A 16404-nucleotide genomic window follows, 5' to 3' on the forward strand; every position below is an offset into this window, starting at 1 on the left:
CTATAATCATAGAAGAAGAATTACAAAACAATAGGAACTAATGCAAGGGCCGGGGAGGATATCCCAAATCAGCTTACAAAGAATAATTCGTTGAAAAGTAATAATTCTGAAAAGTAATAATTCGATTTTGGAGAAGTTGCAATGGGTTGAATTTGGAGAATTCGATTTTGAAGGAGCTGCAATGGAGAATTTGATTTTGGAGAATTCAATTTCGGTGTTGGAGAGAGGAATAGGAGAGGAGGAGAAAGGAAACCCTTCGTAATTATGATTTCGATACCTTTAGATTTGGCCTTTGATTTCTGATTTAGATTTGGATGATCTAACGACTATGTTTAGGCTGTCCGATGGCTATTTCGATTTTAGCTGTTCACCTAGCCAAACCAAATATATATATATATATATATATATATATATATATATATATATATATATATATATATATATATATATATATATATATATATATAGGAGGATCGATTATACAACAGATTTTGTACAATAGATCTTACAATGAATGCTGGCCTTACAACATATCAAATCCTAGGGTCCTCAAGAGAGTTCGGACAGCTATCGCAATTGACTCAAAAAATGAGAATAATGGCTCACGTGCTCAACTACAGCTCAAGCCATTTTGACCAATATATTTCTCATGGTCTTTCTGTCCCCTTTCAACGTGTTTCTCTCTTTCTTCTTCAGAACATCCCCTTAAAATCCTGACCAATTCACTTATTTGTTAATTAAGTTTTCAGTTTTCATAAAACCAAAAAAAAAAAAACCAAGTCAACAAGAAGGAAGGCACCAAGGAAGCAGCTTGGAACAAAGGCATAAGAAAATTAAATTGGCACCAGCAAAATGAGGAGTGAAGGCCTAGTACTGTTGCTTTCTGTAAAATCAGGAAATATCATAAGAGTATTAAGCTTTTTAATCAGGAAGCTTCTGTTCTAACGTCTAGTCCGTGACTGTGAAATCGCTCAGGATTTCGAGACTAATCTCAAGAAAGAAGATTTTCCTCTTAAAATTTTGTTGTTGGCGTGTCAGCCATATTCATGACCACTGAGATCACATGTAGGAGGAGCCCAAGAGGGCAACACTTAGAGAAAAAAGGAAAGGAGAGAGGAGTGGGCCTTGTATGGTATTGGGCCCAAGATCATAGGATCCAAGGACTTTGACCTAAAGAGAGGAGGCGGCATGGAAGAGAGAAAGGGGAGAGAGAGGAGGAGGAGAACTAGGGCACAACTTGATCCTCCGAGAAGGGCTCAGGGGTATGTAGGCAACCTAAATGGGTTCAGCTGATGAGTACAAATGGTGAGTATGTCTCATCTTTGAGAAGAGACCGAGGTGTGGAGACATAGAAGGTTAAAGGGTATGAATTGGGTTCATACAATATGTCTCATCTTCGAGAAGAGACCGAGGTGTGGAGACATAGAAGGTTAAAAGGTATGAATTAGGTTCATACAGTTGGGATGAGACTTTGTAAAAGTAAAGTAAATTTACCCATACAGTACTTGTGTGAGCAGAATGAGCAATAGCTCTTGACAAATGTTAGTATGAAAATCTTTGTAAATGGGTGAATGTGTTGTTCAGTTGGGTCAATTCAATATTTAGTTTTTTATGTGCATTCAAAATTTGACATGGAGGGTGTATCCCTGTGGAGCAACTCTTGGCCTGAGTTTGTTGGAGCTGTAAAATAATGTCCTCGTAGAACTTATTTTTGGTTTGCCTAAATTGCTCGAAGAGCTTTGTTGTTGTAAAGGGATATTCCCTACTGTAACATTTTTTCTCTACACTAATATGAAATACCTTATTTTGCTATGCAAAAAAACAAGTATTAACAACTTAAATGTCCGACCTCATGAAAGAGACTGTTGATTTTTGTGCAATGTGGAGCCTGGACATCCTCACCGTGTGGTTTGGAACTTGGAATTCCAGTCAAAGGGTTCCCAAGATAGTTGAACTTGAGTCGCGCCTATAGGTTTTAATCCGCAATAAACAAGCTGGCCTGTACCTTGGGTACGTTTCCTTGTTATATGACTTATATCAGATTCAATCTCCCATTATTATAAAAGAAGTTAATTGTTTGTTTTATTGTTGTCTAGCCATCTAGCCATGATTCCCTTAGTCGACCTCCTTAATGCGTAGCCAGAAGAGACTTACTGTGTGTATTACAATCACGGGAACGCACAAAGTGTCCGGAAGCAAAAGATGGAACAAACACTAAACTGCAACTTGCAACAGGAAGATGGAACAAACACTAAACTGCAACTTGCAACATGGAACAAACATTGAACTGCTATATGGATCGGACTATGGTTAGAACCAACGTAAATGGGGATTGTCTATTAAAAAAAAACATAAACAGATAGCGTTCATTGCACCAAAAAGACTTACTACTCTGTTACAATCAAGAAACAAGGTCTGACAATCAAAATTTACGAAGTAAAAGTGCAGCACTTCACCATTGCTATACTCTAAGCAAAAAAATTTACAAGCCAAAATAAATATAGTGTAAGCCACCAGCAGAGTTCTACCTGTGTCTCTCCTTGACTTTTATAGTCTTCAAAGCTTGTTCATATTTTTGAATGAATTCCTTCAGACTAGTAGTACTACAAATATAGTCTTTGAAAAAGCTATTAATTCCCTCACTACGGCCAATAGTATTCATACCAGCAAAGAAAGTAGTTCGATTATACACTGGAACCCATGCCTCTCTATCTTTATAAAGTCCGTCCAACCAAGTACTTTTAGTCAGCCCATATTTAGCTATCAATGATTTCCATCTCCTCTCAAAATCCTCAATCCTAAATGTAAATCTCAAACATTCCTTCATGGCCCTTTTGAAACCTGATTTTTTGTAGTACAAATATCCTAATTTTTTACCAAATTTCTTCTTAATATGCCAATAACACAACCTGTGTCATGTGGTAGGAAACACCTTAGGAACAGCAACTCTCATGGCTGGATCTGAGTCAGTAATAAAAGAAATCGGAGCCTTTCCCCCCATCGCTTTCTTCCAAGTCTCGAATAGCCATAAGAAACTCTTCTCCGTTTTGTCTTGTAACAATGCACATCCAAATTGGATGGTTTGAAAGTGATGGTTTACACTAGTGAATGGTGCAAGAGGTAACTCGTACTTGTTAGTCTTGTATGTTGTATCAAAAGTGACTACATCTCCAAACTGTTCGTAGGACATGTGTGACCTAGCATCAACCCAAAAGAAATTAACAGCTCTCCCTTCTAAATCACACTGATGTATCAATTTCTCTTCTTTGGAAGTGATTAAAAACCCACTGAGCATCACCAACATCAAGTTTTTGTCTCACATCGCGAAGATGATTCTAACAACCACGATCATTGACACTAATCACTTCACCTCCAAGAACAGTATTGACTTTGTTTATTTGTAGATTTGCGTCATAAAAATGCTCAACCATACCTTTCACTGCATCGGGCATTTTTCAATTTGGCTGTAGGTGGTTTCTTTTTTAGGGTGATACAAAGGAATGATTATGCTCGTCACAAAACCTCCCATTTCATTGTGGTTCGAATGAGCTTAATATACATGTGTGATTTGCATTCCCCTCTTTGTGTTGAGGTACTCAATCGTGGCCTTGACACCTCCTCTTTAAACTTTTTTTTTGTAAGACCCAAAATGCGAGCATGAAAAAGAGATGTTTGTCACTTTATCACAATTACTCCAAGATTTGTTAAACGATCTTTTAATGATTGGAAACCTCTTGTTAAGACCATACTTTTCGTAGTATTCTTTCGCCTCTTTGCTTGAATCAAAACCCATGCCCACAAATGGTGTTTGAATATTATGTTCAGCATCCTCATCAGAAAATCCAGTGACTTGCCTCATATCTTCAAAAAAATATGTACATGATTCTTCCATTTTTAATAGCACCACACCTGTAGTAAAATTTTAGTGATTAGCCACTTAATAATTCATAAACTCAATTAATTTTGTTCATCTCAAATATTGCTTATTTTTTTAAATTAAGAAAATAACTAAAAGAAGAAAAATAAAAATAAAAAAATCATAACTAATACACTATAAAGAATCAAAGAAATATAATACAATTGAAAGAGTAAATTAAAAGAAAAAAAAAAATCAAATTGAAAACCTTAGTAAGTCTTGTAAATGAGAGTGTGGATTGTCCTAAAAAAAGTGTGAACTGGAAGATAATGTGTTTGTGAGCACCGAATTTTTGGTAGAATTTTTTTAAGCCAAACTCTCTTGAGGACCCTAGGATTTGATGTGTGGTAAGGCCTACATTCATTGTAAGATCTGTTGTACAAAATCTGTTGTATATTGATCCCTTTATATATATATATATATAATTATTCTCTTAAAAGTAGCTACTTAAGTTAACTTTAAAATAAGTATGTAAGTAAAACTTCACCTACAAAATGAATTTAAATCAATTTTTTTGTAGATATGATATACTCAATATTAAGATCATCTCTACAAATTTTCAGGTCATTTGGAAACATCTAACCTTGGCAAAAAACAATTACAAAAATTCAACATTTCTGGACCGTTAGATTTCTTTTTAAAGATGACAACAATTTTTATCTATGTTTGAGGTTTCCAAATGAGTTGAAATTTTGGGAAGATAATGATTATCGTAAGTGCTTCATAACCACAAAAAATTAGGTTTGAATTCATTTTGTAGGTGAAGTTTTACGTATGTACTTATTTTAAGTTAACTTAAGTAGCTACTTTTTAGAGAATTACTGTATATATATATTGGACGAAAAAAAAGTATTTGTATCAATATATGTATACCAACTGTGAACATAATTTTAAACTATATTTTCCATCTGCGATTAGTGGGGCAAAGCCTTATGGAGCCTTCCCCATATCCTTCTAGTACAACTTCAGCCGAACTATCTCCGCCTCTAAACTACATATCATTGTCTCCAACATGTACATCTGTTCTTCACTTCGCAAGCAATTTCCATCGGCCCATCGGAGATCAAACTCTTGGGCCTCTATCAGACCTTTCAGAGTCATATGATCTTCCTCTAGCTCCTCAACACGCAGATGATACTGAGTTAGAGTTCTCTCTAACTGAACTATATGACGCTTTATCCCTTCCAAACCGGTATCTGCAACCTTCTGTGTGGCTGCTCCTTCAATTTCTTTCTTAATACTGCTACAAACATGGGTTCCAATATCCAACCTTTCATCTTCAACCACTAAACTAACAATCCTACCACTCTACACATCTAAATATTCTTGGTACTGACGTACCACATCATTAAGGAGCAATTGCACCTATATAAAACATTTAACTTTAATAAATCAAACAGCAAAGTAAATAAATAAAAAACCATACAGAGGTTAATCCATTTTGAGCATTAGTAATTCTCAAAATAACAGCATCATTGTTCCCTTCCCGAACAACCCCAACTCTATAACTAAGTGACAGTCGTTCTTGACTGCTGTTTGGTTCAGAAACACCTGTATTGCTTAGACAATCCCGACCAGTAGCATCGATGCGCTTAACGCGTGTTAAAGACTTTTCCATAGCCTTGCGCTTCATATGTTCCTCAATAGCTTCACCCTTGCCTTTTCCATCACAAGAAAAAAAAAATTTAAAACATCAAAGAATTATATAGTTGTTTTAGGTCTCTCTCTCTCCCTTTGTCTCTTGCTACCTTTTTTTAAAAGTTTTTTTTTTCTTGGGGTGGTTATTTTAAACATATTTAAAAAATCTTTATTTATAAAAGTTCTGGCATAACTCTTAAACTTTATAATTAACAGGCCTAAAATAAAATAGCCCAATATAGCATATATAAAGAAGAAGAAGAAAAAGAAACTACGCTTTGAGCTATAGCTTTTTCCATATCTCCTACTCCTAATCTCTCACACACCCTTCTACTCAGACCCTTTCTCTCTTTCTAATATTATGATTGCTTAGAGAGCTCCTAGACAGTTTATTTTTCGTATATACCCTTCCATTACCTTCACGCAACCATCATACCCATTATGTGTTTTTCTTTTGCCCTTCTTATTTGACTCCTTCATAGTTATAGTTATTACAAGTGGGGATAAAAAAAAACAAAAATAATAAAATAATAAAAAATAAAAACAAGATTAACAGTTGCTATAATTTAAGTTTGATTTACTTTGATCCATTTAACGAGATGTTTAAATACTTATAATATATAGCTACTTCTTCCATTTCAAATTTTGTCCGTCAATTGAATAGTACCCATTCTACATTTGTGTTATATAGTTGAAACTAAATAATTGAATTTTAGCATATCCTTAAAAGCAAATGCTTGAAGCAAATTCAAACAGTATGATTCCTTTTTGTTTGAATCTAGCAATTTAATAGAACACTGTTACAACCTTTTCCCTTATGAGCCTATTTCCTGACCCTTACACACTATTCCCTCCTTTAGCTTTCTCACTCACCCCCCTCTCTTAGGTCTCTCTCCCCTTAGGTTAATGAATCCACCCTCCTCTCTCTCTCACCCACTATTACCCTTTATACCTTTCTTTCCATCCATCATGGCCCTCCACCTGTCTCTCCATCTCGCGGTCCTCTTAGCTCCATGTGTAGGGTTTCCGTACCGCGACCCCATGCTGTCAGCTCGATCTGGTGGATTGCGGACTTCGAAGTTACGCTGATTCGGCCCAACTCACTATTCCTATTCCGTTGATACATCCCGCCACTCTGAGATGCCCCTCTCGAGTCAGCGATAGTATGTCGGTCGAGTCGAGAGTTCTCCACATTCGCTTTTCAACCGTAGCCTTCCGTCTTCCTTTCACGGCTGGATTCCGCGAGTTTCCATGTGACTGCGGTGGCCTTCGTTTCTTGTGCATCCACGCGTCCTTCATGGGCTGGTTCCTTTTGGTGTCCCCTCGATTTCAGCTCCCCTCAAATTACCTTTTTACCCCCTCCTCTTATAAAAAGCCCGCTCGATTTTTCCTCTCTCACTTAGCTTTTCTCTTGCCTTTCAGTTCCTCTCAACCACTCCTTCTACCTTTCTTCTTGTTTTCCAGCACCGGTTGCTCTCACGGTCGTCTTCTCCGGTTTCCTCTGTGGAAATTCTTACTCCGGCTGCTTTCCTCTTACCTTAGGTTGGTTTTCTCTTCTCTCTAGCTCCCTTTAATTGCTATATTGCGCATTTCTCCTTGGTTCTTGGCGTTAGAGTCTGTTCATTTTCCCTTCCTTCTCCGCCTTGTTGTGACTGATTGTCTTCCACTCCGACCACGATGTCGGCAGCGAGATCCGCCACCTCTTCCTCTTCCCAGTCCCGTAGCCGTGCTTCCCCCCCTCTCCCCAACCAGACCGAGGCCCCTTCAACCTCTGGACAAGCTTTTACCCTCCCGCCGCCTCCACCGCGCGGCCGTAGACCTAATCTTTAGGCTGTTAAAGCGGCTTATGGGATACCCACTGACGTCATCCTAGAACATGTGCATGACCTAACTCACTTCCCCCATCTAGTTCCCTACAGGCCGGGGTACCTTGTGGCCACGGTAGGACAAATTGTTGCCGGCCTGCATTTGCCCCTCACCCGTCTCGATGTTGAGGTGTGCAATCACTTTAACATCCCCCCTTGCCAAGGCATCGGCAACTTCTGGAGGGTCATGTATGCCGCGAACCACTACAACCGTTCTGAAGTACCCAAGATAACGGTTCGCGACATGACCGCTCACTTCTTCATTAAAAAGAGCACCAAGGAGGTCGGTGTCGGCTATCACTCCTTCTGTGTCCGTCCTAGAAAGCGCCACTTTCTTCTTCGTATCACTTCCTCCGACAAACTGTGGCACCACTACCCTATTTATATCTCAGGCAACTTCCTCTCCGCAGATCTTCCATCCGAACTGAATCTTAACCACTTGGCTTTTCTTCCTAGTGGTGAGTCTCTCTCTTTATCTTCACCCCTTGATGTATATCTTTTGTTTTCTCAACTGACTTGACACCTCTCTTTTTTAGGTTGGTGCCCCGACTCCAAGTCGCAACCTTACGACCACATTTCCTCCACCACCTTCCAGAAAATTCGCGACTGGGACTGCTTTCGGTAGTGATACTTGGATTGACCACGCCACCGCCACTCCCCTATTATTGTCCGATCCTGGCCTGAAATCCATAGGGAAATATGCGCCCCATTTTTCCGTCCTCCTCCTCCCAAAGAAAACCACGTGACAATCCACCCACTAAGGGAAAACGCCATACCACGAAAACCCCACTCCGTCCCCAAGTCCGCTTTCGTAAGAACCGCTTCTCCCTGCGCCCCTACTCCTTACCGATCCCCGACCACAGGAAGACCAATACTCATCCTCTCATTTCCCTTCCACCCTCTCAAGACTTCGGACATGGGTGCCAACAAACGCAAACTTTTTTGGCGACTTCGGACGAGGATGTCGTCCCCATTATGCCCCCTTGCGCTCACTCCTCTCCCTCCCCGCCTCCAAGCGTTCCACGGCCCTCGGCTCTGAAGAGGGTCCCCAGCTAAAAACGCCTCTCCACCTACTACTGCGCTTCCTCGGTACAACGGCGGGGAAAGAGGCGCCGACGAGAGGGGGGGCCGGGCCCGTTCCTCCATTCTGCCCCGCTTTCAAACTTCGCAACCGCTATCTCACCATCAACGACTCTGCCTTGGAAAACCCAGCTGCGGCTTCCTCCCTATTCTTTGGGTCTCATCTCCCCAAAGACATGGTACGCTGAGGGTGGCACCTTTGAGTCTCACCGGACTTCGTTCTACACTGGCTGGGAGAAGGTAAACCTCTCTTTTCACTCAAGTATCTCCCTTCCCTTTCTCTGAGTATTCTAACTTCTGTTCTCTTCCACAGATGAGTTTGGATATCTCCTTCATGATCCGCGGCCTCTTCGGTGCCCGGGCGCGGATCGATGAATGGACAAGGAGGTCGCCCAGCTGGAAAAGGATAAGTCTGCCGCGGACATGGACAAGCTCAGGGCCCAGGATGAGCTTAAAGTTGCAGAAGCCGCCCACCTTGCTTACATGGACAAGGTTAACGACCGCTTGAGTAATCAGCGCGAGACCCTCCAAGCGAAGCACGCCGCCGCTCTGGATGCCCTATCCCAGAAGCATCAAGAGGAGGTATCGGCTCTCCTGAATCAACACGAAGCCGATATGGACGAGCTCCGGGACAGCTTTCGGGCCCAGGCCGAAGAGGGTGGCCAAGAAGGTCAAGGAGGAATTCGACCGGCTCACCAAAGAAGGTCGTCTCCTTCCCCGAAGCCCTGCGCTTTGCTCCCCTACCGAGGTCTTCGTGCCCATCCGGACTCCCCTCCTGCCATACAAGATGTCGCTGAGCTGGTCTGTGGGACGATAGATGAGGTGGCGGATGAAATTATAGCCGAGGCCGCCGAGTCCGTGATCCGCGAAAGCTGCGGCTTGAAATTAGCTTGTTTTTTTTTTAGGCTTCCTTTGATGCTACTTTGTAACACTATTTTTGCTACCGTTTCTTTGTCTTTCCACCCCTCTTGTTGGGATGTTTATATTATGTTATGTTTGTTTGTGCGGGTGTTTTACGTTGATACTCTTACTCGTGTATGAGCAATAACAGGACCCTATTAGTGTATTCGCCCCCATTTGTTGGGAATGTTTGATTTGCTTGCCCCACTCCCAGACCAGGCCTCCGCCACTCTCTCTAACTCTGGCAGGCACTCTGCTGCGGCACCTTACGAAGAAGCTTTTGCTTCCGTTAAGCCTTTATCCCATATAGGTGCAGGGCAACTCCTCTTACCCGACGCTGCGGGAACTCATCTTCGCGAGACACTTAGTTGTGCCTCACTAAAGTTTGGACCTCTCATCCTTGGAGGGCTCACCCCCTCCCTTCCCTTCACTCTGAGGGGCAATGAAAACTCAAGCAATAATATTTAACTCAAAGTGCTCACGGTTTTATATATGTACGGATAGCTCACACCATTCCCCATTTCTTCCATTACATCTACTCGTGAAATTTTTTCAGCAACCTTACATTCCACGGCCTATCCACAGGTACGTGCCCTCCACGGTTTGTAACCTTTGTAAGTGCACATCCCCCCACCTCGACCACCACGTTATGGCCCTTTCTCGGTCGGACCCAATTTCCGCCGGCGGCTTCTTGGTGCCGGGTGTCACTTTCGCTAAGCACCTTGTCTCCCACCATAAATTTCCTCACTCTCAATTTCTTGTTGTCTTTGCCTTTGCGGGGCGGCGCTGATATTCTTCGGTTTGGCCAGCGCGGTGTCCCTCCTCTCTTCCACTAGATTCATGTCTCGGCGGGATGCCTCGGTTTGATCCATCATTTATAGCCGCAGCGGTCCTAGTGGTTGCTGCCACCATTTCCGTCGGTATCCGCGGCCTCTACTCCATGCGCCAATGCAAAAAGGGTCTCCTTGGTGAGGTCCGCGGGGTTGTCCGATCGCCCAAAGCACCCGATTTAGTTAAATCGGCCCAGTCCCCTTCTTGCCCTCCGGTTTCCTCTTGAGATTGTTAAGTATGGTTTTGTTAGAGGACTCCGCTTGCCCGTTCCCCTCGGGGTTGTAGGGGGCCGAGAACCCCTGTTTGATATGATATGTTTGCAGAAAATTCTTAACCCTTGATCCCGTGAACTGGGTTCCATTATCCGCAATGATAGTATAGGGCACCCCGAAACGGCATATGATGTTTTCCCACAAGAACTTGATCACTTGCACCTCTTTTACCTGCTGCAATGGCACCGCTTCGATCCACTTTGTAAAATAGTCCGTCGCGGCCAACAAGAATCTCCTTCTACCGCGAGCCATGGGCAGCGGTCCCACTATGTCAAGGGCCCACATCGCGAATGGCCACGGGCTAGACACACTGTGCAGCGGCTCTGCTGGGGCCAATATCAACAAAGAAAACCTCTGGCATTTCTCACATTTTTTGGCGAATTCTACGGCGTCTCTTTTCATGTGAGGCCAGAAGTAGCCTTGTGTTAGCAACCTGTGTACCGTTGTCCTGCTTGCCGAGTGGCTCCCATAGTCCCCTTCGTGCAACTCACTGAGCACCTCTTGAGCCCATTTCGGCCCCAAGCATCTTAACAAAGGTCCATTGAAATTCCTCCGATATAATTCCCCTCCCACCAATATGTATCTTCGTGATGTCTGTTCCAGCTTTCGTCTTTCTCTGGGGCAAATCCCCTCACCCCCTGTCAAAAACCGCTTGATTGGCATCATCCATCCATCGTCACCCTCCGCGGTGTTCATCACTCCCCATGCTTCCTCGACACTCGGCCTGTCCAACTTCTTTACTTGGAGGGTCCTTTCCTCGGACCCCGGCATGGCCGCCGCTACATACGCCAGAGCGTCTGCGTGGCGATTCTCCCCTCGATTCAAATGTACAAAGCGGATTTTTGTGAACCTCGACGCCCAGCTTCGCAAGACTCCCAAATATCTTGCCATCCTGGGGCATCTCGCCGTGAATCCTCCATTCGCCTGGCATACTACCAAATTGAGTCGAATTATCTGGCCGAGTTCCTTCACCCCCAGCCTCTGCCCATTCTCATGTCGGCGATTACCGCCTCATACCCAACCGTTGTTGGATGCTTGCGAAACCCAATTTCATTGTCAGCTCTAGCCTGTTGTTGTCTGGCGTGACCAATACTACACCAATTCCGCTACCAGCATCCGTCGCTGACCCATCCGCAAACACTCTCCAACCGTATCGTTCGTCCCAGGGGTTCAAGCTATCCAGCTCCTCTTCCCTTTCTGGTTCCAACACCATCTCCTCCCCCCATGTAGGATCCTCTGCGGGAAACTCTGCCAAGAATTCGCCCTTTGCTGGGCCTTCTCCGCTTGTTCTCACGATCTTTGGATGTCATCTGAACTTAGCATCCGCGGCCCATTTTAGCATTCTTCCCGACTTCTCTGCTCTCAAAGCCCGCGCCCGGAGGCAAGTTAAGTGACCACGATCACTGCGTGGGCTTCAAAATAGGGCTTCGGCTTGAGCTGAAAATATCAAAGCGGGCGTGCTTCTCCACCGGATATCCGGTTTTACGCATCCAACAACGTCTTACTCGGAAGTATCTTGGCGGCCTTTCTATCTTTTCCACTACTTTCGAGCGAGGACCGAGTTGATTGCATAATCTGTGACCCCCAGGTATAAATACAATTTTTCTCCCTCTTCGGGCCGCGACAACAGCGACATACCTTCTAAATACCTTTTCAGACCCTAAAATGCCTGCTCACACTCTGCCGTCCATCTGAAATCTGTGGTGTTTCTCAATAGTCTGTACAGCGGCCTACATTTGTCGGATGATTTTGATATGAACCTGTTGAGAGCCGCGACCCTTCCAGCCAACCGTTGCACCTCCTTCACTGTCTTCGGTGATGGCATCTCCACCAACGATCTTATTTGCTCTGGGTTGGCCTCTATACCTCGCTGTGTCACAATATACCCCATAAATTTCCCTGTGGTGACTCCAAACATACATTTCTCGGGGTTGAGTTTCAAGTTGTGCGTTCGTAGTATCTAAAATGTCTCCTCCAACCCTTCCAAGTGCTCCTGTTCGGACATACTCTTCTCCACCATATCATCGATGTATACCTCAATGCCCTTTCGGATCTTGCCCTCAAACATCTTCTCCCCCAAGCGCTGGAAGGTGGCCCCCGCATTTTTCAATCCAAATGGCATTCTGGTATAGCAGTATGTGCCCCCCTCTACTATGAAGGCCATTTTTTCCTGATCAGGCCCATACATCGCCACCTGATTGTACCCCATAGATGCATCCATAAACGAGAAGAAGCTAAACCCCGCCGTCCTGTCTACCAACTCATCCACTCGCGGCATTGGATAAGCTGTCGCCGGACATTCTGAATTCGTCCGTGAAGTCCACACACATCCGTACCTTTCCATTTTTCTTCGGCACATGACCACATTGGATAACTAGTCCGTGAACTCCACCTCCCTTATTATCCACCGCACCCTTTAGCCTCGCCACCTCTTCTCAGTTCCTTCGCATATTTGGGCCTCATGCTTCTCATCTTACGTCTCAGCTTTCATCCTCCCTCATGTTGCAGCGATGACATGCAAACTCCGGATCTAACCCAGTGACATCCTCTATCCCCCATGCAAAGACGTCTCTGTTCCTCATCAAGCATTGGACCAACTTATCCTTCCATTCTTCTGTAAGACTTAACCCTATCGATGTGAACTTTTCCTCCTCGCCCTCTCCCAAGTTTACTATCTCTATCTCATCTAAAGTCTTGGGATCCTCCTCGACCTCCCCTCCCTCCTCCACGGCCCCGCACTGTAATTGCTATGCCGGCCTCTTCCTAGAGCTCGTCGACTCCTCTTCTGGTCCGCGGGCCATCCTCTTGATTGTATTCTGGTGACTGTTCTTGGATGCCACCTGATCTCCGCGGACCTCATATGTTCCCGTTGGGGTGGGGAATCGGATAACTTGATAGTAAGTCGACGGCACCGCCCTCATCTCGTGTATCCATCTCCTTCCCAAGATTGCGTTGTATTGGGAATTGGAGTCGACCACCATGAACCTTGAGAATATTGTCACGGGCCCCGTTGTTACCGGCAGCAGAAGTTCTCCCATAGGCTCTGTCACACTCCCATTGAATCCATACAAATTTGTCCGCGGAGTCCTCAGTTGCCCCGGGTTGATCCCCATCTTCTCAAGAGCTCCTCTGAATAGCAGATCCACGGCGCTACCGCCGTCTATCAGGACCCTTTTGACCACATAATTGCCCATCGCCACTGTAATAACCAACGCATCCTCGTGTGGCATATCCACACCTCGGAGGTCTGCCTTGGAGAACGTGATTTTCTCCTCCCCGCTCATTGAATCTGCTCTGTATCTTTGCCCGCTTTGGGTCTCATTGACCTGCTGGATACTCGCCGTCCTTCTAACCTTATCCCGTGAGCATTGTGACTCGGTAGCTTCCCTCTGAAGATAACATTTATGGTCCCCAATATCCGTCCCGCGGCAGGCCCAGGCTCCCGGTTTGGGTTTTCCCCCACGAATTCCCTCAGCATCCCTTTCTCTATTAATCTCTGGACTAACCATTTCAAGGCATAACAATCATTGGTTTCGTGATTGCGCACTTGGTGATATTCACAATATGGCTTGTTGGGCATTTCCGCTGGAATGGTTCGCGGCCCTTCATATCCCTGGACATTCTTAATCAGCGGTAGTATCTCACTCAATGGTTTCACCAAAGGGACGTGCTCCACCTCGCGGTATGGCTTCCGATCCCTTTGCTCTCTCCGCGCTATCTCCCTTCCTCTTTCTAGCCTCGAGGACTGTCCGCGGTACCTCTCCCCGCCTCGGCTATTTCCCTCGGTCTTTCTGCGTTCACCCCCTTTCTCTACCGCCGATATTGTCTTGGCTCCTTTCTTCGACTCCTTCTGCATGGTGTCTTCATATCTTATATACTTCTCTACCCTCGGATATAACTCGTGCAGTGTTGCTATCTCGTTCTTTGCCACGGACTAGTGAACTGCCGTTCCAGGTCGCAGCCCCCTTTCGAATGCTATTACCGCCGTCCTCTCATCCAGATTCTCTACCTTTAGGGTCTCTGCCTTGAAGCGACACAAGTACTCTCTAACCGATTCCGCGGATCTTTGTCTGATGTTAAATAGGGCCGCGATGTCCACAACCCTCCTTTTCTGATGTATAAAGTGGTCAACAAACGCCTGCTCTAACTCCTGGAAATTGGTCATGCTCTTCGAAGGCAACCGGTAGTACCAGTCGGAAGCTCCACCTTTAAGACTGGCCAGGAACATCATGCACCGCAGACCATCATACCTCGCCTCTTGCCAAAGAGGCATCTGCTGTCTAAAATGATGGATGTGATCTGCCGGGTCCCCCGTTCCATCATATCTCTTGAATCTCGGCTGGTTAAAGCGTTTTGGTACCTCCGAAGTCCATATCGCATCTGCAAGTGGGTTGCGGTTCAGCCCCGCCACCACTTACCGTGGCCGCGCTGTTTTTGGACCCTTGTTTGATGAAGATTCGCCACTCGGTCACTGTTAATCATTTGTTGCACTTGTTCAGCCGTTAACCCGGTCACCGGATTATCCACCAAGGTTGGTCCTTGTTCCCCTTCGTCCTCCACCTTTTCGTTCTCTGTTTCTTCCTCGGTCCCCTCCTCCACCCTCTCCTTCTCTCTTCTCAGCTCCTCATTTTCCTCCCTCAGCCTTTCAATCTCTTCCCGCATAAGCCGCGCCTCCTCTTCTGCTCTTCCCTCCTCTTGTCCTTCCCCTTCTTCTACCTCCGCTTCCGGCATCTGTTATGGGACCCTTATCTTTCGTGGCCTACCCGCCGCCTTCTTTGGTGCCATTTCTACTATCCCCACAGACGGCGCCAAATGTTACAACCTTTTCCCTTATGAGCCTATTTCCTGACCCTTACACACTATTCCCTCCTTCAGCTTTCTCACTCACCCCCCTCTCTTAGGTCTCTCTCCCCTTAGGTTAATGAATCCGCCCTCCTCTCTCTCTCACCCACTATTACCCTTTATACCTTTCTTTCCATCCATCATGGCCCTCCACCTGTCTCTCCATCTCGCGGTCCTCTTAGCTCCATGTGTAGGGTTTCTGTACCGCGACCCCATGCTGTTAGCTCGATCTGGTGGATCGCGGACTTCGAAGTTACGCTGATTCGGCCCAACTCACTATTCCTATTCTGTTGATACATCCTGCCACTACAAACACCATGTGTTACATAAATTATAATTTCCATTTTAAAAAAAAAAAATTGAAAACGCGACTGGAATTTTCAAATACTTTATTCATTTATGGGTTTGTGATGTTTTTTTATATTAGTATTAGTTGTTCTACATATAAGGACGCAAATTTTTAATTGTTTTTAAAAAAATTAAAAAAAAAAAAAAGATAATACTATTGAATAATCATATTTTGCAGTATAATATACAATTACATTCAAATGTTACTTTAAAGTTGAGGTTTTTTTTTTAACAAACGATTTTTCGGCAAAAAATTAATTGATGGAAGATTACTAAGATATTGGTGCAGCTCAATAAAACTAGCTACATCATTCTTTTTCATGTGATTTTATGGTATTTTTAAATAAATCAAATGAACCTCATAGTAATATTTGCAAAATAGTATATCATCATCATATATAGTTATGATAACTGTGAATATATATATATATATATTAAAAAACAATGAAAACAATCAACAACTGTTAAAGACCAAGAAGGGAATATCTGTATGTTGAAGGAAACTCACAAGGTTCTTAAAAAATCTATGTGTTTTTAAAGTGAAAGAAAAGCAAAAATGCATAATTTAAAAAAAAAAATAAAGCTGAAAATCTAGAGAACAACCATATATACTCCATTGCGTATAATTAAGTTGAGCAATTCTCTTATACAAGCCAGTTAACCCACAACAAAGGATCTACAGTTCCTATGACTACTGAGTCAGACACAACGA

The 16404-nt window shown here is 44.1% G+C and overlaps 1 protein-coding gene across 1 annotated transcript; it reads right to left on the reverse strand.

Moving 5' to 3' along the window:
* Positions 1-13249: 13249 nt before the first annotated feature.
* Positions 13250-14011, reverse strand: LOC147498619 (uncharacterized). Its single transcript, XM_086563295.1, has one exon. It carries the CDS (start codon positions 14009-14011, stop codon positions 13250-13252), a length of 762 nt encoding a protein of 253 aa, XP_086419421.1.
* Positions 14012-16404: the final 2393 nt, after the last annotated feature.

The sequence above is a fragment of the Coptis chinensis genome, chromosome 5 (genome assembly GCF_015680905.1).
Source record: "Coptis chinensis isolate HL-2020 chromosome 5, ASM1568090v1, whole genome shotgun sequence".
Taxonomy (NCBI): Eukaryota; Viridiplantae; Streptophyta; class Magnoliopsida; order Ranunculales; family Ranunculaceae; genus Coptis; species Coptis chinensis.

Coding starts and splice junctions, on each gene's coding strand:
- LOC147498619 (XM_086563295.1), bottom strand. CDS start 14,011: ATGGTTAGTCCAGAGATTAATAGAGAAAGGGATGCTGAGGGAATTCGT.